A 25,224-nucleotide genomic window follows, 5' to 3' on the forward strand; every position below is an offset into this window, starting at 1 on the left:
AGGATTATTAAGGGTCTGGACCCTTGCCCTGTGAGGAGAGGCTGAGAGACCTGGGCTGCTTAGTCAGAAGAAGAAAAGACTGAAAGGGGATTTGATCATTATTTCTAAATATCTTGAGGGCTGGGTGTCAAAAGGGAGGGGACAGGCTCTGCCTATTTGCACCCTGTCATAGGACAAGGGGCAGTGGATAGAAACTACAGCACAGAAGGTTCCACCTCAACATGAGGAGGAACTTTTGTACTGTGAGGGTCACAGAACACTGGAACAGGCTGCTCAGAGAAGTTGTGGAGTCTCCTTCTCTGGAGACTTTCAAGCCCCATCTGGATGCATTCCTGTGTGACCTGCACTAGATTCTATGGTTGTGTGGTCTTGCTCTGGTAGGGGAGTTGGACTCGATGATCTCTGGAGGTCTCTTCTAACCCCTGACATCCTGTGAGCCTGTAATTGCTTGTGGCAGTTTTAGGCTATGCCTTTAAAATTTAGCTGCAGATTTCAAGCAGAAAAGTAGAAAAACATAAATAATTCACTCTTGGGTGTAAAAAGGAAAACAAAAGATTATTCTAAACAAATTCATTGGATGGAAGCCTGGGGTATAGAAGCAGTTGTACCATTGGACTTGATGATCTTTGAGGTCTCTTCCAACCTTACTGATTCTGTGATTTTATGATTCTATAACATCTTTCACATTTCATTTCCATTCCCATTCCTTTTCTTTCCTCCTGTGGTCTTAGCTGTTCTGCTTCGCTCGGGGAGTTAATAACCGCTTCTGGCTGGTCTTGAGAAAAGATAAGGACATTAACACTGCTTCACTTTTGAACATTCCTTCCCTTTTTTTCTCTTTGGTAATTGGGAGGAGGTCTTGGGGGGGGAGCAGTGGAGCAGCTTCCCTGATCTCTGGGAAAGCAGAGGGGTGTCAGGGGGGGTCTCCATGTTATTTTCTATCTGTAAACATCTCTATAATATTGTAAACACTATATATTTTTGTGCCTATTCATTGCATTCCATTGTAGAGTGTAGGTTTTGCTTGTTGTGGTGGGTTAACGCCCTTTTCTGAAAACAAAAACAACACAGCAGGGTGGAGGGCTTGCGGGTACTTTACCCTCCCTGCAGGGAATTTTCTCCTGGGAAGCTGAGTCTGTTCCACTCCCCCCTCCCTGCCCAGCTAGGGTATAAAAAGCAGGACCTCATAGCTGTTGGGGCTCCTTTTGGCTCCTGCCTCTGCTGGATGAGAGCTACTGCAGCTGCCTTCCTGCTCCTCAGCCACGTGGCTGGACCTGATTCTTCTCCCTGCTGCCTCCACGCCCCCTCAGAGAAAGACTGGTTTTGTATTATTCTTTTTTGTCCCCCTCCCATCCATCCTTGTTCCTTGCCCTTGTGAACCTTTCCTGTTATTGTTATATATATATTGTTTAAAGAAAATTCTTCACCTCTCTACTTCCAAGCCGACTCCAGATTATTGTTAAATGGATTTGCTCCTTACCCTTTTTTTTCCCTCTCTGTTTGGAGGGTGGAGGGGGGAGTGGGGGAGAGATTCTCAGCCTTTCCCCCATCTGGGCTTTTAACTCCTAGTTAAAGCTCAAACCACTACACTTGTAAATACAGCTTCCATTTCCTTCCAACTGAGTTAGTCGTGCTTAGTTAATGTGAATGGGAAACCTCAGCCCACCACATTGCTGCATAAATGTGTTTGGAGATACTGTTCCACATGATCTTTTCCTTTTTCCTTTAATTTTAGAAACACTGTGTAATAATCTTTTTTGTTTACTTTTTTGGGTTGTTTTTTTTTATTTACAATTCTTTGGGTGGTGACAATTTTTGCTAAGTTTAAAATACACGCTGATTTATTGGGAACAAATTGCAGATCTCACTAGCACGTGCTAACAGGAATCTTTCAAAGGTCTGTCATATGACTTAGAAGTGCCTCTTATGTTAACCTTCTCTTGCTCCTCCACCTTGCTGAAATGGCCACCAAGACATGTAAAGAACAAAGTTATTTACTCTATTTGGGGAAAAGGTGTTTAACTCATGGGAGATAAGTTTCAGTGTTCGATTACTCACGTAGTAGTAGTTGCAGAACCATCAGTTATCCTCATCACGTCAGTTTGGATTTGATTATCATAGAAATGCATTGAATTACCAAACTGGAGCAATAGTAACTAAAGCTGATTCATTGTTATTGCTGTCAGTTGATGAGAACTGACTTACATACCATATGAATGGGATAGAGTTATGCAAATACTGTTTTTGTAACAGGAGAAGAAAAATGTAGAGCGGCCATTACAATGTGGCTGGTAGGTTAGATGAGGATTTTCTTCTTATTTTTTTTAATGCCTGTCTAACAGCTTTTAGTTGTTTCCTTTTCTTTTCATTAATATTACAAAGAGGATACATATTTTTTAAATGTTTGATGTGTTCCAAGGAAAGAAAATGAGACATTTCATACACGATTAAGTCTGACTGCAGGAAATGATCTGGAAATTCCCAGCCTTAATTTTGACCCCAGAAGTCACAGAATGCTTTGGGTTGGAAGACTACCTGAGGGGTGGTTGTGGCTGGGAAGGGGTTGGCCTCTTCTCCCAGGCAGCCAGCACCAGAACAAGGGGACACAGTCTCAAGCTGCTCCAGGGGAGGTTTAGGCTCAAGGTGAGGAGGAAGTTCTTCACTGAGAGAGTCATTCGTCATTGGAACAGGTTGCCCAGGGAGGTGGTTGAGTCACCGTCCCTGGAGGCATTCAAGAGGGGATTGGACGTGGCGCTTGGTGCCATGGTCTAGTCATGGGGTCTGTGTTGATAGGTTGGACTCGATGATCCTCGAGGTCCTTTCCAACCTAAGTTATACTGTGATACTGTGATACACCTTTAAAGATCATCCAGACCAACCCCCTTGAAGTAAGCAGAGACATCCCAACTAGATCTTGTTCCAGCACCCTCATAGTAAAGAATTTTTTGCTAATATCCAATCTAAATCTACCCTGCTCTCGTTTAAAGTCATTGCCTCTTGCCCTGTCACTACAGGCCTTTGTAAATAGCCCCTCCCCAGCTTTCTTGTAGGCCCCCTTAAGGTTCTGGGAGGCTGCTATGTGGTCTCCCCAGAGCCTTCTCCCAGCTGAACAACCCCAACTCTCTCAGCTTGTCCTCGTAGGAGAGGTATTTCAGCCCTCTGATCATTTTAGTGGTGCTCATCTGGACCTACTCCATCAGGTCCATGTCCTTGTTGTATTGAGGCCCCCAGAGCTGAACACAATACTCCAAGTGAGGTCTCCCCAGAGCAGGGTAGAGGGGCAGAATCCTCTCTCTTGATCTTCTGGCCACACTTCCTTTGATGCAGCACAGAATGCATCTGGCCTACTAGGCTGCAAGTGTGCATTGTTGGCTCATGGTCACCTTTTTGTCTGCCAGTACCCAAGTCCTTTTCTGCAGTGCTGCTCTCTATCATATCACATCATCTCCCTAGCCTGTATTGATAACACAGATTGTCCCAACCCAGGTTCAGGGCCTTGCACTTGGCCTTAATGATCCTCATGAGTTTTCCCTGGGCTCACTTCTCCAGCTGGTTCAGGTTCCTCTGGATGACAACCCATCACTCTGGCATATTGACACACCACTCAGCTTGGTGTCCTCTGCAAACTTGCTGAGAGTGCATTCAATCCTCTGTCTGTATCATTGGTGAAGATATTAAACAGCACTGGTCCCAGTACAGATCCCCGAGGGGCACCACTCATCACTCGTCTCCATCTGGACATCGAGCCATTGACCACAACCCTCTGAATGTGACCATCCAGCCAATTCCTTATCCATGAGACAGTCCACCCATCAAATCCTTATCTCTCCAGTTTAGAGAGAAGAATGTTGTGGGAGACTGTGTCAAAGCCTTGCAGAAATCCAGATAGAAGACACACATTGCCCTTCCCCTGTCCACTGATCTGGTCAGATGTAGAATAGCTTTTCATGTCTACCACCTCTTTAAATCTGCTTCTCTCTATTCTGAACATACAATATTTGGGTCCTTAAAACGAACTCCTATAACCTCCTCCAAAAAGAGAGTTTCCAAGGAAGGAGACTTATCTGCAGGTATGTGAGAGGCTAAGACTATGGGTACTCCAGTCCATAATATCATCTAGAGGGCAAAAATACAACATGACACTAAAAGAGCTGAAGTCTGACTCCATGGAAAATACAATATGCTCCTTTATCTATGACTTACTCTTTTGGAAAGGTCATTGTGTAGTTCCTTAGAACTGTATTTACTACTGACAGGACTTAAGAAGGCAGATCAGAATACAAGGAAATTATTTACTTTAATCCATTTCTCTTTTTTTATAGATTTTGTTTTTCCTAAAGGCTTCTTTACCTTCAAATTACTCTAAATAATGCCCTTCATAATGCATTTGTTTCATCAAGACACTTCATGCATGTACCATGATCCACACTTGACCAATGCTCAGTGAGTTATTAAATCCAAAAAGGATGGTTTGAGAACACTGAAGGCAGCATCCTTCAGCCAAATAGTTTCCCTGTGGTGGAAGTGGAGACTAAGAAGTGGCTTCTGGTTTCAGTATGAATCATCTACATGTTATTGTAAGGGAACAGGTCTTTATTCGTGGCCTCAGAGCAGAGTGAAATCCGGAGAGATAAAAAAGGCTCCAAGTGCCATCTAGTGGCGGTGTTCAAGCGGTGGCTACATTGAGTTCTTCCCCGAGGCAGTGCTAGTGATGCATTCGGTTCGCAGGATCACGGAATGTCAGGGGTTGGAAGGTGTGCTACTTTCAACCCACCACAGAAGGGACCTCCAGAAATCATGGAGTCCAACTCCCCTGCCAGAGCAAGACCACCCAACCATAGAATCTAGTGCAGGTCACACAGGAATGCATCCAAATGGGTCTTGAAAGTCTCCAGAGAAAGAAACTCCACAACTTCTCTGGGCAGCCTGTTCCAGTGTTCTGTGACCCTCACAGTACAAAAGTTCCTCCTCATGTTGAGGTGGAACCTTCTGTGCTGTAGTTTCTCTCCATTGCCCCTTGTCCTATCCCAGGGTGCAACTGAGCAGATCCTGTCCCCTCCCTCTTGACACCCAGCCCTCAGATATTTAGAAACATGATTAAATCCCCTTTCAGTCTTCTCTTCTTCAGACTAAACAGCCCCAGGGCTCTCAGCCTCTCCTCACAGGGCAGTGGTCCAGTCCCTTAATCATTGTAGTAGCCCTCTGTTGGACTCTCTTGAGTAGATCCCTGTCCCTCTTGAACTGGGGAGCAATATTGAACTGGATGCAATATTCCAGGTGTGGCCTCACTAGGGCAGAGTAGAGGGGGAGGAGAACCTCCCTGGATCTGCTGGACACACTCCTCTTCATGCACCCCAGGATCCCATTGGCCTTCTTGGCCACAAGGGCACATTGCTGTCCCATGCAGAACTTGTTATCCACCAATTCTCCCAGGTCCTTCTCCACAGGGCTGCTCTCCTGCAGATCACAGCCTAACCTCTACTGGTGCAGTTTAATCTTCCTTCCCAGATACAGGACCCTGCAGTTATCCTTCTGGAACCTCCTTAGGTTCCTCTGTGCCCAGCTCTCAGTCTGTCCAGGTCTTGCTGAATGGCCACGCTACCTTCAAGCCTATCAGCCAACCCTCCAGCTTGTTTCAAAACATTTGCTGTGGTTTCTCCTTAACTGTTAACCATTTTCTTTAGTTCAGAGGTGGTAAAATTCTGTACCTGAGCTAAAGGAAGAAATCAGACCAGTACCTGAACTTGTCCGAGCATTGCTGATTCTGTTAGCGGTGTTACCACTCCAGCTGACAGCCTCAGTGCTGTGTGGAAGAGCGCCGGTTCCTGTGAGCACAAGGTGGACTCACTGCTAACACTTGGTATTATTTTAAGACTTCACTTTTATGTAACTGGCATTATTGCCTTGAGAAGACAAGATCCTGGGAAAATAAATGATTCCTTAAGCTGGTGCCTTTCTAAACTTCATTAACGTCCATGCTTCCTGTCCCTGCTTTAAATAGCTCAGAAAATTCCAATCAGGTATTAATTTTCAATTATTTCTTTTCTTTGTTGGTTCTTTTTTTTCAGAGAAATCCAAGACCAGTGACTCACCAATTCCAACAAAATTTAGACTATTACAAAGCACGTGGAGCAGACTTGATGAACAAAACCCGGTAAGCTATTTCGGTGTTGGCTGAACTAAAGCCTTACATAAACAAAATCTTTCACAGCAGTCACTTTTAGCCCAAAGAGGAATTGCATACAAGCTCATGTGTTTATTTGATGCTGTTTATTTTGAGTCTTTACCTTGCCTATTATTTCATGAAAGATGAAAGTTTTCCAGATACCAGTGCTGTTAGCTTGCTGGCATTTTTTAAAGCTAAGGACATTTAGAATCATAGAGTGGTCCAGGCAAGAAGGGATTTCCAAAGGTCGTCAGGGACATCCCCAACTAGATCAGGCTGCCCAGGGCCTCATCCAGCCTCACCTTGAATATCTCCAGGGAAGGAGCCTCAACCACCTCTCTGGGCAACCTGTTCCAGTGTTCTACCACCCTCATAGTGAACTTCTTTCTAACATCCAATCTAAATCTGCCCTTCTCTAGTTTGAAGCCATTGCCCCTGTCCTGTCACTGCAGGCCTTTGTAAACATCCTTCATGGAAGCCCCTTAAGGTACTGGCAGGCTGATATCAGGTCTCCCTGGAGCCTCCTCTTCTCCAGGCTAACACCCCCAGCTCCCTCAACCTGTCCTCACAGCAGAGCTGCTCCAAGCCTCTGATCATTTTTGTGGCCCTCCTCTGGACCCTCTCCATCAGGACCATGTCCTTCCTATATTGAGGGCTCCAGACCTGTACACAGCACTCCAGGTGAGGTCTCACCAGAGCAGAGCAAAGTGGCAGAATCACCTCTCTGGATCTGCTGGCACTGCACCTTTTGATGTAGCCCAGGATGTGATTTGCCTTCTGTGCTGCAAGCTCACACTGCCTGCTCATGTCCAGCTTCTCATCCATTGGCACCCCAGGTCCTTTTCCTTGGGGCTGCTTTCTATTACCTCCTCCCCCAGTCTGTATTGACAGTGAGGAATGTTCCAGCCCAGGTGCAGAACCCTGCACTTGCTCTTGTTGAACCTCTTGAGGTTCAGCTGGGCACCTCTCCAGCCTGTCCAGGTCCCTCCAGATGCCATCCTGTCCCTCTGCTGTATTGACAGCAAACTTGATGATGTCTTCTGTAAACTTGATGATGGTGCACTCGATCCCACTGTCTATAAAAATATTAAAGAGCACAGGTCCCAGTACAGACCCCTGAGGGACACCACTTGTCACTGCTCTCCATCTGGACTTCCAGCCATTGAGCACCACCCTCTGGATGCAATGTTGTGTGTACTGAAAGCATGGCATAAAACACTGACAGTGTTTTGTAGCTGATACTGCATCTAATCACAGTCTGAAGTATCTATGCACCAGAAACTCTTTAAGTTAAGTTGATTTAATATAAAAAGTAGTTTTGAACAAACCTCTTTGCCACATTCCTCCCTTGTTTTAGAAACTAATTCTATCAAAGCTGCTTAAATTGCTTGCCACGGCCATGCTGTCTGGTAGTCACATGTTACCCCTGCTGCAACTGGGTGGCCACAACATGGGTGCTGCTTGCTGGTGGGTGGTGACTGGGTGGTGGCTGTGGGGCACAGCAGCAGAAGTCACAGTGTCTTCACCTGAATTTACACTGTCACAGGTAGTTTCTTGAATGCCACATGGCTGTAGCCATAGAACTGTGCCTACCGAGTCGCAGGACCTTGCTTGTCTTTGGGCTTCTGCACTCCTCTCATCTTCTATTTAAATCAGCTAGATTAAAATCTGGCTAAAACTGAAATGGAGTGACTGCAAATGCATCTTTTTTTCTTTTTAAACAGGCTTTTAAAGAGAGAAGGTTGTCAAAAATTACAACATTCTCTTGCAGTTGCCTGATATTTTTGTTTGTTCTTCTTTAAAATGGTCTCAGAAGTTGCCTGAACTTGAGAAATTAATTAGTTATTTGAAAATTCCAAATGAAGCATTCCAAGGATTTGGGGAAAAGAACAAAAAAAAAGCCAAAAAAAAACCCACAAACACAAGGCAAGAATGACACCTGTTGGAAACCTGAATTCTAAGACAAACAAACCTGCACTGAATCTGTGTAGGAATATAAATTCATTACATGTATGTCTACAGGATACACACTGAAAGAGAGAAGAAATTGTTTAGAATACTTCAGATAGAGGAGTACCTGGAATAAATTTGTCTCAACACAGGAACATTTAGAGTAGGTCAGATGTGGTAAATCAGTTTAAGATTTGACTGAGGAAAGGAAATGTTAGGAAATGTTCCTGCAGTGAACAGAGAGATGGATTAGATCAACTACCAGGTCCTTTTCATCTTTCATTCCACAGACTCAAAGTGATACATTTCAGATGTCTTGGCAAATCTCTAATATATATTGCTTGTTTTACCACATATACAACTTTTTAATCCATCATACTCCTATTTGTCTCTCATAATGGCCTCTTACTGAAGAGAGAAATGCCTCTGAATAAGACTTCCTTAAAACAAAACATTTCCATCGTAGCAGAAAACTGCAGAGATTGAATCATCTGCCTACTGCTAGTTTAAAAATACACCATTCAGAGTCAAGGTCAATGATGCTTATTGTGATGAAATGATATTGTTTGCTTCTTAGATGGCATTCACATCTCTTTGATACTCACATTTGTAAACTCATGCCTTACTTTTAAATGCATCTACTGATAACTACAACATAATCAATCAGCATTTTTCTTGTACTTATTGTGCATAAGGGTGGTGGTAGCCAGGAGGGGGTTGGTCTCTTCTCCCAGGCAACCAGCACCAGAACAAGAGGACACAGTCTCAAGCTGTGCCAGGGGAAGTTTAGGCTCAAGGTGAGGAGAAAGTTCTTCACTGAGAGTTGTTAGCCGTTGGAATGTGCTGCCCAGGGAGGTGGTGGAGTCACCATCCCTGGGGGTGTTCAAGAGGGGATTGGACGTGGCACTTGGTGCCATGGTTTAGTCATGAGGTCTGTGGTGACAGGTTGGACTTGATGATCTTTGAGGTCTCTTCTCACCTTGGTCATTCTATGGTTCTGTGTGATTCTGTGTTTAATGACTGTGATCATCCTTTGCATGACCTTTGGAGGCCCCTTCTGGCCTGGACCATTCTAGGATTCTATGACAGGGCAGAATGGCCTCATCCTATCCCTTGAGTGTGCAGGCTCACATGCTTTTTGCTGCTCTCATTTCAGCCGTATCTATTCTGAGTAAACAGCTCTGCTAGTTTTCTTTTCTGGATATGTTCTATGTGTGCATATGCATTTATGTTGTGTACTCTAAAAAAAAGCATCTTTAGACACTACATGAAACTACATAAAATGCACAATTACAATTACTTTTCCAGGTGTCTGTGCAAGTCACTCATATTAATTAATTCATCATTTGGTTTGAGTTAAACTTCCCCAAAACGTAGCAAAAGTGCAAAGATTGTTTTAATTACATGTGTTCATTCAAAACATTTAAATACAACTTTTTCTACCACTGATGTACAGATCAGTGAAATGAAACCTCAGCAGTGGAAAGGTCTCTGCAATTGTGAGACATTTCTATGAAGGATATCTCAAGCATTAACCATATAAACCAGGGAAATATTGCATGAACAAATAGGACTGGTTTTGCTGATCCTTGGTTTATATGAACACTTCAACTGGGAATGTGAAGCTCCTTTCCTCTTTATTTTAGACAGATTAAATGACAATTTCCTCATTCTTAATGTTGCATGTAACTGAAGTGAATTAAATGTCCATCCAGCTGCCTGTAACTGAAGTGAATTAATAATGACAAGGATCATGATATGTGTTATATCCTGAAGTCATTCTTCAGCCAACATTGCTTTAGAAATCAGGATTCCTGTTAAGAAGTGCTTGGCTTAAAATGACTGGGCTGGGCAGAAGGTTAAGTGAGAGCTCTCCCAATGTAAAAACAGCTTAGTGCCAGTTTTGCACGTTGAAAGATGTGTTTAAGTTGAGTTATTTTAAACATCTAAGAGAATTTGATGCAGTGGAACTTAATATTACAGCAGTCATTAAACAAGAAGTGCAATAAACTCAGTGCTACAAAGATTCTTGTGATGCCTTACAGCTTGTATTGGCTTTTGTCACTCTTTCATTTGCTTTGTTTGAAAAGACAAGTTTAAAAACCCCACTTTGTATGGTGTTTAGTCTGCATTTTTTGGGAAGGGTTTGGAAAAGCTCACACCAGATGCAGCCCCTGTAAATCCTGTGCATATCCCATTGCAACTGCACTAAAATGCTCTCTTCATAATGTTCAAATGTTAGAATTTCCCCACCCCCCATTTTTGGAGAACGATGAAGAACAATGGAGAACATTGCTGTGCCTGTCCACACTGTTGACAAGGATGTGATATTCCTTCTCTTCTTCTTTCAGTGCCAGTGCTAAGACTGCCCCTCTGAACATTAACAAAGTCTCCAACAGCTTACTGAATTTTGGCCGAAAGCTCATTGCTCCAGCTATGGCTTCAGGTGGGGCTGTGGGTGCTCCTGCCGGCGGGAGCAGCTTACCTCCCTCTGCAATGCCCATCAGAAGCACAGTGGAAGCCCCCCAGCACCACCACCACCACCACCAGCACCATCACCACCAGCACCAGGCACAGCAGCAGAGAATGATGAAGTCTGAAAGCATGCCAGTTCAGCTGGGCAAAGGTAAAGGTGAAAAGTGTGGCAGTGCCACGACAGAAGGAAGCTTTGTCGTATGTCTTAAGGCCTGAAGAAAGTTCTTGTGTTGATTTTGTATCAATGGGTGCCTCTTTGAAGGAAACAGAAAAAGCAGGGGTTTGTTAAGAAGGTCATGTGTGCTGAGCATGGCAGCACATTTGCAGTGTAATACAGAATTCAGTGTTACCTGAAGAATGTAAAAATGCAACAAGAAGCTTTGAACCTTTAAAAATCATATTTATCAGAAATTACATCAGACATACCAACAAACCACAGCATTATCATAAACATGAGCCAATTAATTTTTCAGTCTTCTAAATGTGACATATTTTTAAATGCAAGGCTAATTTCACACTTTTTTTTTCAGGTTATTGGCCCAAATCCCATACATAATAATATTAACTAAATGCATGAGAAGGAAGTTAGATCACAGAATCTCAGAACATTAGAGGCTGGAAGGGACCTCCGTAGATCATCGACTCCAACCCCCCTGCCAAAGCAGGACCACCTAGGGTAGTCCACACAGGAATACATCCAGGGGGGTTTTGAATGTGTCCAGAGAAGGAGACTCCACAACCTCTCTGGGCAGCCTGTTCCAGGGCTCCCTCACTGTAAAGAAGTTTCTCCTCATGCTGAGACGAAATCTTCTGTGTTCAAGCTTGTACCTTTCATTCCTTAGCTTATTAGTGTGCACCACTGAGAAGAGCTTCCCCCTCCACTTGACAGCCACCCCTCAGATATTTACAGAATGCTTTGTGTGGAGATTATTTGAACAATAACATGGATTTGCCTTCTAATAATTTTCAATGGCTCCATGCCCTTTCTCTGTTTAGTAAGTACTACATCTCTTCCTTGAGCCAAAGGTTGGAGTATATGATCTCTAAGGTCCCTTCCAACCTAAGCCACTCTATGATTTTGTACTTCTTGAGGACCATTCATTCAAACAACAAAGTCACAAGCTCAACTTTGGTCATTGTTTCCTGCACTCTGCTGTCCTCAAGGTATGTTACTGCTTTTCCTCTTCAGTCAGCCTAGGGCAGTAAGTCCTTTCAAAGGAGTATTTAGTGAGATGGTATCTGCTGCTTCTAGCAAGTCATCCTAAGGAATGATTATAAGTTTGAGGCCTGACGCTGATCACCTTGAAACATTACACAGGACTGCATCGTATTTTTCACCAGTTTTGAAAGTATCATGGAATTGTCAGGGTTGGAAGGGACCTCAGGGATCATCTAGTTCCAACCCCCCTGCCATGGTAGCCCTTGTATATACCAGCTAACACATTGCATCATCCAGAAATGCCCCTGCCACTTTATGTACAAGAAGCAGAACGGTAGCTGTTTGGTCATTGTCACGTGCAAGTTGTGCACATATGTCTCTATCAACAAGAATATGGAGGTGTGGTAAAGCTATCAATAAACAACACAAATCTATGCACAAAGCATTTTCAGTAGCTGCACCCTGTTCTCTCTATCCATATTTGGTACAGCAATTGCAGAAGCAATTTAAAAACAACAAAGTGTAAATAGACTTTTTTAAAGCAGTTGAGATGCCAGTGAGCTGTGTTTCACATATCAGTGTCATACTTGTTGTTCCAGATCAGTGTCTTGCCTGTAGTGGGACAGAAATTACAACATCTAACTACACTGGCAAGTGCCATCATTTATAAATTTACAGCTTATATCTTTTAAGGCCAACACAAAATTTTAAAAGGGAATATAAAATCTCCTAGAGGCTGCCCAGTGAATTCTTTCTGAAATAAGTTTAAATGTAGGAATCATAGAATCATAGAATGGTCCAGGCAGGAAGGGACTTCCAAAGGTCATCCAGTCCGATCGCCCCACAGTCAGCAGGGACATCCCCAACTAGATCAGGCTGCCCAGGGCCTCGTTGAGCCTCACCCTTGAATATCTCCAAGGAAGGAGCCTCAACCACCTCCCTGGGCAACCTGTTCCAGTGTTCCACCACCCTCATTGTGAAGAACTTCTTCCAGATATCCAAGCTAACTCTGCCCTTCTCTAGCTTAGAAAAGATAAACTAAAATAATCCCTGTTTGCAGTGCCACTGTGGCAGAGACAGCCTTAAAAGACCTTTTCGGAGCATGATGCAGATGCCTCTGTAAACATGCCAATACCATCTCCATTGCATTTTAAAGATCAGAATACATTGTAGCATCACAGAACCATTAAGGCTGGAATAGACCTTTAAGATCATCAAGTCCAACTGTAACCTAACTACCCTGACCACTAAACTATATCCTGAATTGCCACATTTGCAGCTTCTTGGACACCTCCAGGGATGACAACTCCACCATCTCCCTGGGCAGTCTGTTCCAATGCCTCACTACTCTCTCAGTAAAGAAGTTTTTCTTAATGCCCAATCTAACCCTCCCCTGGCACAACTTAAACTCACTAGTTACTTGGGAGAAGAGTCCAACACCAGCCTCACTACATCATTTGGTGGTAGAGACCAATAAGATCTCCCCGTAACCTTCTCTTCTCCAGACTAAACAACCCCAGCTCCCTCAGCCTCTCCTCATATGGCATGCCCTCCAAACCCTTCACCAGCCTCATTTCTCTTCTCTGGACACACTCCAGGACCTCAATGTCTTCCCTATACTGGGGCCCCCAGAATTAAACGCAGTACTCAGGCTGCGGCCTCACCAGGGCTGAGTACACTTCCCTTCTTTTCAGTTCTGTGCAGATAGTATCACCACCCCAAAATAGTTCTGTACATTATCTCCCTGAGGGAGGGCACTCCCCACAGCTCTGAGAAACTGCAGGTACTTTTATTCCAGGTATTAAGATTTAGGGTGCAGAATATACCCATACCCTGAGAAGCTCTCATTCCATTCTTGTTCATGCTGAACCTTTTATATGCCTTTTTAGCTTCTGCACCAGTGGGATGTTTTCAGGCTTCTCTAGCCTTTGAGAAGCTAAAAGCTGGTTGGCATGGGGTTTAATTATAAGGCTCTCAAGTTACTGACTAGCTGGCATGAATTTAGAATTTAGATGGATAGGACTTTTGCACTTCCAGGTGATGGAACACTCGCAGGTGCTCAGTTGGACACTGTAGCAGGCTGAAGTGCTGTGAGTCTAGCAGGCAGCAAGTTATAGAAGAAGTCTTCTGGTTTTCTCATATTGTAGTAGTTCTTTCAGGTTTTGAATGCTCAACCAAGGAGTGCTGATAATTTAAATTACTATGTAGAAGGTTTTAAGCTTGAAGAGATTAAATTAATTGCCTGATCTGCCTTTTTTATTAAGTGTGGAGGAGTTCTTGGTGAGAAAATAACTTGCAGGACTGGAAAAGTAATCCTGTCATAGCTTTAACAGCTCTGTATAGAGTGAGTTAACCACTCACAAACTAGCAGCAGGGACAGGTGCCCATTCATGCTGCCACCTCAAGGGGTAGCTTGTGCTGTGCTCTCAATGAGGGATGATAGGTTTATGTAATTGACAGCAATTATTTCTCACTCCAAAGTTTTGGTACTGGCTGATTTTCTTAAGAAAAAAAACACATAATTTAGATAATGCAACTGGAAAAACAGCAGACTAATAACAAAAACAGCCTAGGTGCAAGCCTGCAATTCCAGATCCATCTTCAGCATTACAAATCACAGTTTAATGAAGTATCCAGAGACATAACTGGAAATTCAGTTAAGAGACCTTCAAGATCATTGTGTCCAACCTATCATCCAACACCACCTAATCAACTAAACCATGCAACCAAGCACCCTGTCAAGTCTCCTCCTGAACACCTCCAGTGATGGTGACTCCACCACCTCCTCAGGCAGCCCATCCCAATGGGCAATCACTCTCTCTGTGTAGAACTTCCTCCTAATCTCCAGCCTGAACCTCCCCTGGTGCAGCCTGAGACTGTGTCCTCTTGTTCTGGTGCTGGTTGCCTGGGAGAAGAGACCAAACTCTGCCTGTCTACAACCCCCCTTCAGGTAGTTGTAGAGAGCAATAAGGTCACCCCTGAGTCTCCTCTTCTCCAGGCTAAGCAGCCCCAGCTCCCTCAGCCTCTCCTCATAGGGCTTGTGTTCCAAGCCCCTCCCCAACTTTGTTGCCCTTAAGAAGGCTCAGTATCATTACTGGTTACTTATGCAAGGGGTTGGAGTATTCTGTTGATTCTACACGATGAAGGAATTCTTGGGAATAAAGGTTGGGTTCAAATCTTGGCTTCATTGGGTTGTCAGTTGAGTTTGTTGTCTTGAAAAACAAAAATGTTGGTAATGAAAAAATACCAAAAATTCTTGTTCCACTGAATTCTGGAGTGTTCAGGAGCTCTCTGATTACCAACCAGCAGTATGTTGGCAGGAAAAAAAACACCCAAAAGTCTTTCTTTTTGACTTCTTCCACAATAGTGCCAGATAGAGTTTTCCTTCTAGGTCCTTCCACACTGAAACCCAGAAGTCTTTTTCATTTGAATGCCTTTATCACAAGGAGACATTAGAGGAATGGTTTGAAGATGAAGCTCTGCCAAAACTGTTATAATTCTTTTTTTAGGAGTTTCCAGACTACTGCTTGTCTTTATGAGTTGATACTTCTGTGGTATTTGTTGTAACACAAACAGAATTTCCAGCCACCAAATATGCCCTAAAGAAACTATCTCCATCCTTAGAATAATTTATGAACCACGTCAAGAAAATTAGGATGCTTTTTTCAGAAGGAGTAAGAACTTTTCCTTACCAATAGCAGAACTGAATACAAATTAGTCAAACACTGATTAACAAATGCTTTTTCTTTTTCCTATTAAAAAATACATAAGTATTCTTAGACAATTAATAAAATTCTTATTGACAGAAAGAATATCACAGAATATTAGGGGTTTAAAGGGACCTCCAGAGATCAAGTTCAACCCCCCTGCCAGAGCAGGACCATAGAATCTATTGCAGGTCAGACAGGAATGCATCCAGATGGGTCTTGAAAGTTTCCAGCATGATGCTTCTAAACTAGCAGGATACCACTGTCAGTGTAGAATAACAGAAACAAAATGGGTTTGATTGGTTTGGGTTCCAATTTTGATGAATTAATCTCTTAAAGCACTGTTTGTGTCTGAATGCAGCATGTAATGCACTGATTATTAAAACTGCCCGTTGGGGGTTTTTGTATGCTCTCACACTGCTCTCTTAACAATGTTTGAGCTCAAAGCAGGGTCTTCCAGCTAACAACCCCAAAGTTGCAGGCTCTTTTCTTCAGTGAATTGCATTTGTTGGGGAAGCTTTTCTAACGCTGTGTTTGTTTCCCAGGCGAGGCAGGCACGGGCAGCGATGCTGGGCAGCAGCAGCAGCATCCCCCTGCCCTCCCAGGTACGGTTGCTGCGGGGGCAGCGGCACTTGCTGCTCCTGCAACACTGCCCTCCTGCTCCATCGGCCACCCTGCGGGTTTCCAAACACGTGGCATCGCCATTCAGTGCCATTGTCCATCCGCCGTGTGGCGCTGTTGGGTAGAGAGAGGGAAGCGGCTTCGCTTCATCTCTCCCCGACCGTGCTGCCTGCCGCCCGTCTGTTACATTCGCTGTACGCCAGCATCCCTTTTGTCACGGATGTGTTTGCCTTGTGCTTCGTGGTCCATGTCACACTTTGTCGTATGGGGCAATTCGACTGTCGGTGTCTCTTTCAGCGGCTTATTTCCCTGTTGGCATATGTGAAGCAGGTATTTTGAGCTAGACATCTAACTTTGATGCACTTGACTAAAGAGGAGCTTCCATGCCTTGGCCTGTGATAGTAAGCATGTGGGTTTATAGGATAAGATGGTTTGGATACATTTTTAAAGAGCTGGCAGCCTTTGTTCCAGTTTCAGTGTAGAAGAAAAAGGGAAACTAATTAATCTGCAAAGTTTTGTAAAAATCCTCTCATTCTTTTTGAACATTTTAATACTCTCCCTCCTGACTGTGGCAAATACAGACTAATAGATGAGCATATCTGAATGGTTTTGAATTATATATTGTGCCTTCTGTTCTTCTTGGTATCTTTGTCCTCGCTCTCCTTATAAGTACAAAACCTATTCTTTTCCTCTGTAGGGGCCAAAAAGTATGAGCCATCAGTTTTGTATGCCTTTTGTATGCCTTCCTCAGATTTTTCAGTAGAGACCTCCAAAATTCATTATCATCTCCCCTGTAACTTAACTCTAAATTAGTAAGACCTGCGGCTCGCTTTTCTTTCATTGTAAGTCTTCTCCACTCCTCTCATCATCGTCTTTTACTTTATTGTACATCCTTATTACAGGCCACATTACATTTCAACTTCCCATTTTTTCAAGACACTGCCTGTCTCCACCCTCTGCCCTGCCATCAATCCCAGCAGTTTGACCCCTTTTTCCCACTAACACATCCCTGTGCTTTCCAAATGGTTTTCAGTCAGCACATTTGTAACCCCGAGGTCAGCCCCAATGTCATTAGCAACAGGCAAGTAATGAGCCAGTAGAAACCAGCGTATGGAGCTAATGCTGCTCCTTTTTGCCTCAGAATTGGGTGCATTTTTAGTGCATACTGTGAACTATTTATGTGTTTTAGTGTGCATGTACATATTTTTTGATAGATCCTATGCACTAATACTGTGTTCTGACTACTGCTTACAGTAGGGATCCTTAGATATTTGTTCTGTGTGTCTCATAAGCATTTATTTGATTTCCATACCTGGGGTTGCTTCAGGACCTTCCCTTACATCATTAGATGGTCAAGAGATTAGAATCTCTCTAACCTTTCAAGGAGGCATAGTGAAGTTGTTAGAACATGTAAAGTAGGCTGACAGTTTTGATTTCAGAGATATTTTTAGATTGCTGATTAAGCTGCTAAGAATGAGAGAGATTGGTTTATCAGTTTGTACATTTTGATTCTCTATGGAAGGTAAGAGTTATGATATTTTATGCTGGGGTTTTTGGTCCTTTTTTTTCCTGAGAAATAATCCAAAATTAGAAACTCTCTCAAATCATCCTCTTGTTAAGGTGAATGTACCACACTGCCTCTTAAAAAGGATTCAGAGTCAGTAAGACACACAGCAGAGAGGACACAAATGGAATTTTGTGCAATTCTCCCTGGATCATGAAATCTCTGCATTGGTGCTACAGTAATATTTCCAAAGTTACATAAGGGTTGTTAATGCCTCAGCAACTGATGCTCACATAATACATCTGAATGACTTACAAAAGCTTCATGGTGACTTGTTACACTTCTTATAGCATCTCCATTATACTTCTGTGTGGGAAAGATGATAGGTGGCTCTTCCATTGCCTTAGGGAAAACTCATATGATTGGTGTGACTTGTCTTTCAGCTTTCTGATTTACAGTTGTAAAACTGATGACTCCTCTGGACACTGGAAAAGCTTATTACAATCCAAGAACTCTGCTTTATGATGTGCCACACACTGTAATTATTCATAAGTGCTAGTCTCTCTGTCTTGCTCAATTCTTGAACACATCCCCAGGTAGTCTGTGTCACAGTGCTGTTCACAGGATTTGCTTGTTGATGCAGAAGGATCAGGTGCATTCTAAGCTTTCGTACTACCTGGGTATGAGGCATACAGAAATAGTATTATAATCACTTCTAACCACTTTACTACTTCTCAATCTTGTTTTCAACATATTGCTTTTATTTTCCATCTTCATTATATTTTATAGTCCACAAGAACCAGATTAGTTAATGTTCTTGGTGTGAGCGAATTCCCTTTTAGGACAGTCTTACTATTCTGTCCACAAAATCTCAGCTATAAGAATTTCTGCTCTTGTTTAGTTATACAATTAGCTTCACATTCCATTCCTCTAAACTGTGATCCATCATTTGAAGTGTGTCTGCTTGGTAGCCATAAAGATGTTTCTCTGTCTTCTCATTTTCTTCTTTTTGTCTTGGAGCTGAAAGACAGAATATAGGAAGGAGAAAAACCAAAGCAACCTTAGCGAAACAATCCCTTTTCCATCATTTTAACAAGCTTTGTTATTTCATGGACATGAGTTCTTCAACTGTATTTGAAGTCACCCTCTCTCAATGCTGGCTATGAAGTATTACCACATAATCTGCTTACTTGCAGGTGAAGTGGGCTAAGAGCCAGCCATGCAGAGGAGGAGTATGTGACAAACACAGACTGCTTATTGTTTAACTTTTCTTGTGGTTTTTTAATCTTGACCCTATCTGGAAGATATCTTCTTATTACTGGGATGGGAAAGAGAGGGCATTTAGTCTGGTGGATAAATAATAGAATGTCTTTTCGTTGTACTCTGCCCACCAAATAGATTCTTTTATGTTTAGCATTTATGCTGGCTGCTCTGGCTTAGCTGTGTGAATTTCTTTATAAATGCTTTATTCGCTAAAATACGTAATTTCATATGTTCTAAAACTATTTTTAACTGTTACCTCCTGTAAAACCACATTTCCATTGTAAATTGCCACTATGAATTGCATTTAAAGTGTCCTTCTTACATAAAAGCAACTGTAAGGATAATGGTGTTGCCAAGTGACACGGTTTTACCCTAAAATTAGATATCTTCCCAAAACCTTATTGTGACCAAATTATTTCTGCCGTTTGCCATGCAGCATTTTCTCCTTTTCCACCTCTAAAATTATTTACAGAAGTGGAGATTCATGTCCACCTGATTAATGCATATCCCATTTATCTGAAAAATATGGAGGCAAAAGTTGAGTGAGATCTACAGCTTTCATCTCCTGGACTTTTAGGAAGCTCTTCAGAGTAAGCAGTAGGTAAGAAGTGACTAGAGGGGAGCTGGGAAGAAACAGATAAGTACAGCTGCATGAAGCTGGTGAGAAGGAGAGAATATATAAAGGAGCAAGTTGGAATAAGGAAGCTGCAGAAGAGAGAATTCTGAAGAAGGCAAGGAGGCAGACAGAGGAAGGTCCACAGGATTATAGGAAAAAGGGCATAAAACCTAATAGGGTCATGGGAGAGATGAGCAAAATAAGGTAGCAGAGAATGAAGGAGAAGCAATTTATATGCCACTTTTCTTCCAGAAGACATTAAGTACAGAAATTAACCCAGATGCTTTCTTGGATTTTGTCCTTTCGAGTCTGTTGGTCAGTTCACTGAGAACTTGAGTTGATCTTTCTCTTCACCCAGCCGGTGGCCAAGCATGGCACCTTTGACTTCCACACCACATTTTCTTCAACAACTGGATTAAATTCTTTCTGTACAAGTGGATTTTGCTAGTTTTTTCCTTTTGTTTAAAATGTTTGATCTCAGCAGACCTAGTCTCCTTTTGTACCTAAATCTCTATTTCTTTCTGTGTTTTCTGCAGCCTTTTCTTCCTGATTTTCTTTCACTTCTTTGTCTTTTAGTTTTCTTTTGTTTCTCTAGAAACCTGTGTCATGGGGGAACACCACAGTGCATGAGGAAGGTTCCAGAAAAGGAGTCCATTCTCTATTTTCAGAATTAATAGTGCATCCACAAAGACAAAATTCTGAATGCAATACTGTCTGGCATATCTGTCAGTAAAACTGGTGCATAGTGTAGGAGCAGCTCAATCATAGTATCATAGTATCAGTCAGGGTTGGAAGGGACCACAAGGATCATCTAGTTCCAACCCCCCTGCCATGGGCCCGGACACTCCACACTAGATCAGGCTGGCCACAGCCTCATCCAGCCTGGGCTTAAACACTTCCAGGGATGGCATCCCAACCACCTCCCTGGACAACCCGTTCCAGGGCTTCACCACTCTGATGGTGAAGAACTTCCTCCTCACATCCAGCCTGAATCTCCCCACCTCCAGCTTCATTCCATTCTCCCTAGTCCTATCACTACCTGAGATCCTAAGAAGTCCCTCCCCAGCCTTCTTGTAGGCCCTCTTCAGATACTGGAAGGCCACAATTAGGTCACCTGGGAGCCTTCTCTTCTCCAGACTGAACAGCCCCAACTCCTTCAGTCTGTCCTCAAAGTGAAGAAGGGTGAACCACTGGCATCTGCAAGGCAGGTGGCTTCATGTTTGATCACAGCCTTGGAAAGGAGATGAAGATGCACCTGTGACATCTGAGAGACTTAGTTTCAGAGGATCATGCTTTATGCTATAGACGGTAGCAATGAAATGTACACCAGAAACAAAGGAAAGATGAACATTCCAGATTGCATTGGGTCACTCTGGATTGACTTCCTCATATATGTACTAGAAAGGTTTTTAAAACTAGCATGTATCTGACCTAAGGCAACAGTTTCTTGATGAAGTTAATGCAAATGACATATTAATTGGGATTTATTTTAATTTTTTTTTGCTCCTGGAGCTAATGGAAATAAATTTTAAGTTAACTATTTTAGAATACTTTGTGAGCCTCAACTGGAAGAAATAGTCCTTTCCAAAGACTGCCTGAAGACTGCACCAAAGACTGCACATGCTGCAACAGTTCCAGGCATCTACCCACATGTCTTCACTATGGCAGTGGACAACACTAGATTCTTTTGAAAAGCCACATGAAATGGCAAAAAGATCATTTCAGTAGACTACAACAAAATGTGTTAGGTGGGGATGGCCTCAAAATTTGAAAGCATGAGAATTTACATTCTTTCCCAAACTTAACTTACTTTTTCCTGTTCTGAGTCTAGACCTTGTCATCTAGATGTTCAGTGTCCAACCCAAGCTTGGGATTTGACATTCTTGTTCTTACCTTTCTTTACCAAGCTTTACTGTTTGGTTTTGGTTGGTTGGTTGGTTTGGTCTGGTTGGAGGGGGGAGGGATTGGGGGTTTTTTTTTGGTTGGTTTTTGGGGGGGTTTTTTGGTTGTTTTTTTCTGAGAGAAAAAGGGTTTACTTCACAGTGTTGATGACATCAGATTATCTAGTTCATTATGAGATGGTGCTTTTGCTCATTATGTCACACAGGGAAGAGAAGGTCCTCAGTATGTGGTTATAATATGGTATATATACTGAGGTTGTACTTATGTGTGTGTATATATATATTCATATAGTTTCATGTATATATACTCACTAGATTGTGTTTGTGTGTATATCTATGTATACACTAAGACTGTGTATTTTTCTCTCATAGAAAAATAAAGCTCTGTGTATGTCAGAATAGTCCTTCACCCTGCATGCTGACAGCATTTCATTCTGTGTTGAGCTATCTGTGAGTCTCAGTGAATGCCAGCTGAGACAAGGAAGAGTTTACAGGGGAAAGAAACTCTGTGTTGATTAATTCTTTTGTGACTTTACACTTGCTTTACAGGCCAGAGTTCGAAAAACATCAGTTCCTCACCAAGCATTGAGAGCTTGTCTGGAGGGCGTGAATTTACAGGCTCCCCACCTTTGTCCGCATCCAAGAAGGATTCCTTTTTCAGTACGATCTCGCGCTCTCGTTCCCAAAGCAAAACCATGAGCAGGAAAGAGTCGGTGAGTTTGTTAATGTTTTCAGTTATTTTTGTGTCACACTGCATTACTTGTTAGAGGCAATCATTTCTTCCATTCATTAAGCACTTGCACTTGGAAATGTTTCCCTAAGCTCACATTAATGGCAAAAGCAGCAATAAGCTATTTCAACCGTTTCTGTTGAGTAACGTCTCTTATTATTGCTTCCATCCCATAGTCCTACCTGAAAGGAAACTGTGAAAGGGCCTGTTGCCTCTGAGAAAGAGAAGTCCTCTAAGTTTGTTTGCTGTGTTAGACTGTTGGTGTAGCCCTGAAGCTAGTAAACAGTTTGGTGGGAAGCTTGTACACTCAGCAGATCCAAGCATGTCCATCTGTTGTCCCTGAAATTCCTTAATACCTCAGAGGTTTCCCAGTGTCTGTAGCATCTGTAGTCTGCAGTCACAGTTCTATTTCTTGCACAGTTCTGACCTTCCATTTGGCCACAAGAAACTGTTATTTAAACAGATTGTTCTCATCCAAGAAAACCTGCTCTTATCATGGGTGTGTTCCAAAGAAATTCTCATCCCATCAGAGATATTTTAGGAGCACCAGACTGATAAACCTCATATGCCATGGAGCAGGAGGATTCTTGTTTATTTTACATACATGTTTCCCATTATCTTTCTGCTGATTAGAAACCATAGCAGATGGAAAAAAGTTGTCATTTCTGGAAGGTAAAGGCATCCTGCTTTCCTCCAATCCCCTTTTCACAAGTATATGTTCATATAACTCCTCCCCAATTTCACTAAATAGGAATTGTAATACCATTTCTATATTACAACATTCTTCAAGTGTTTGAAGCTAAATAGGCAGAGATTTAATCTGAAGATCTCAGCATTTTTATCTTGAAAGAGTATAGCATTTATTGAGTGACACCATATTTTCAGCTGAATATTAAAATGTTCCAATGAAATGCACAACTTTGCAGACCTTGGCTCAGTTTTCATTCACTCAAAGAGGGGCTTTAATTCTTTAGGAAGGAGGTTGACTTGCTGGAGCATGTCCAGAGAAGGGCAACAAAGTTGGTGAGGGGCTTGGAACACAGTCCTATGAGGAGAGGCTGAGGGAGCTGGGGCTGCTTAGCCTGGAGAAGAGGAGACTCAGGGGTGACCTTATTGCTCTCTACAACTACCTGAAGGGAGGTTGTAGACAGGCAGAGGTTGGTCACTTCTCCCAGGCAGCCAGCATCAGAACAAGAGGACACAGTCTCAAGCTGCGCCAGGGGAGGTTCAGGCTGGAGGTCAGGAGGAAGTTCTACACAGAGAGAGTGATTGGCCATTGGAATGGGCTGCCCGGGGAGGTGGTGGAGTCACCATCACTGGAGGTGTTCAGGAGGAGATTTGACAGAGTGCTTGGTTGCATGGTTTAGTTGATTAGGTGGTGTTGGATGATAGGTTGGACGCAATGATCTTCAAGGTCTCTTGCAACCTGGTTTACTCTATTCTATTCTTTCAAATGCTTTGGTGCTGTCTAAAGAGAAGCTAAGAAACTACGATCTTGGTTTGTGTCAACTTAAAACAGATTAAATTGAATATAAAGCTAAAACCACAGATTAATATCTCTGTGCTTGTCCTCATCAGTTGAAGAAAATGAAGTGCACCAATGTTCAAGTTTTCTCTTCACCGAGCGAGTCATTCGTCATTGGAATGTGCTGCCCAGGGAGGTGGTGGAGTCACCGTCCCTGGAGGTGTTCAAGAGGGGATTGGACATGGCACTTGGCGCCATGCTCTAGTCATGAGGTCTGTGGTGACAGGTTGGACTCGATGATCTTTGAGGTCTCTTCCAACCTTGGTGATACTGTGATAACAAGATCTAAATCCAGCTTTTATTTACAACTTCTGTCCAGACCAGAGCTTGGATTTTTTTGCACTAGTAGAGTTTAAGAATAATTCCTCCTTAGTTCTGTAACAGGTGGCACAGAAGAATTTGCCATTAATCATTAACATGTTTTTCAGGTAAATAATTGTCCAAACTTATGATAGTTTATTAAAATTTTGTTCCATATCATAGTATCAGTCAGGGTTGGAAGGGACCACAAGGATCATGTAGTTCAACCCCCTCTGCCATGGGCAGGGACACCCCACAGATTTGCAGTCCTTATGGTAGTTTTCAGTAGATTGGCAATGGTGGCAGACCAAGCAGAGCATCAGTTTTGAAAGTAATTCTTTGAACTGTGTTATGTAATTTATAAATCTAGCAGTTTGTGATTGAACAGCTAGAAAATCTATTTCCTTATGTTCGGTTTTTGGTTGACCTTTAATAGAGGGAAAGGGAATTTGCAGCAGCTCCAAGAGGAAAAGGTTTGTTTAAATCTCTTCTCTGCTGCTCAAGACAGTGTTTGGGTTTTCTTTTCCTGTAAATTTCATGGTACTTTGTCTTCCATGCAGAGAAGAAAACCCCAAAAAGTTCCTCCTGAGGTCCCAAAATAGTGACTTCTGAATTTTCCAATCTTACAATTGCTTCATTTACATCTGGAGGCAAAAGAAGGCTTAAAAATAGAATTGAATTCACATCTTTGGTGTATTTATATAACTGAACTGGTTTTCAGTTTTTCTCTACTAATTACACAGATTATTTTGCTAAGTATTGGGGAAATTACCTTAGTTGGAACACAGCCATGCATCAATTGCTTCCTAAAAAACATGGTTTCAAAATCAGTTATTCTTGCTGAGATGAAAGAGAATCCATTTCCCCTTCATCTTTGTACTTCTAATTAATGCCCTTCCCAAGTAAAGCAGAAATGGAATACATGCATAAAAATACATCCTTCGACTTGGAGTTTGAAAAACTGATTTTCACAGACCAGAGGACATCCCTGTAACATTTTCATGGCAGGAATGGGAATGTCATTAATCACAGGTTGTACTTGGAGTAGTGTCTAGTGCTGCTGGGCTCTCCAGCACAAGAGGAGCATGATCGTACTGAAGAGAGTCCAGCAAAGGGCCACAAAGGCAATGAAGGTTCTGTGGCACCTCACATATGTGGCCAGCAGGAGCAGGGAAGTCATTCTGCCCCTGTACTCAGCACTGGTTAGGCCACAGCTTGAGTACTGAGCCCAGTTCTGGGCTCCTCGATTCAAGAAAGATGTTGACTTGCTGGAACGTGTCCAGAGAAGGGCAACAAAGCTGGTGAGG

The 25,224-nt window shown here is 42.7% G+C and overlaps 1 protein-coding gene across 8 annotated transcripts in view; it reads left to right on the plus strand.

Annotated features, from left to right (window-relative positions):
- TBC1D5 (TBC1 domain family member 5) overlaps positions 1 to 25,224 on the plus strand; it is a 331,491-nt gene that overhangs the window by 267,327 nt on the left and 38,940 nt on the right. For all 8 annotated transcript variants that reach the window (XM_068152338.1, XM_068152339.1, XM_068152334.1 and 5 more), the window contains 3 exons: positions 6,069 to 6,154; positions 10,468 to 10,742; positions 21,912 to 22,075. In XM_068152338.1, the coding sequence (XP_068008439.1) occupies positions 6,069 to 6,154; positions 10,468 to 10,742; positions 21,912 to 22,075 (525 nt within the window). The remainder of the gene's footprint in view (positions 1 to 6,068; positions 6,155 to 10,467; positions 10,743 to 21,911; positions 22,076 to 25,224) is intronic.

Source organism: Melanerpes formicivorus, unplaced genomic scaffold, assembly GCF_026170545.1.
Source record: "Melanerpes formicivorus ecotype bairdi unplaced genomic scaffold, bMelFor1.0.p_v2 SCAF_23, whole genome shotgun sequence".
Classification (NCBI taxonomy): Eukaryota; Metazoa; Chordata; class Aves; order Piciformes; family Picidae; genus Melanerpes; species Melanerpes formicivorus.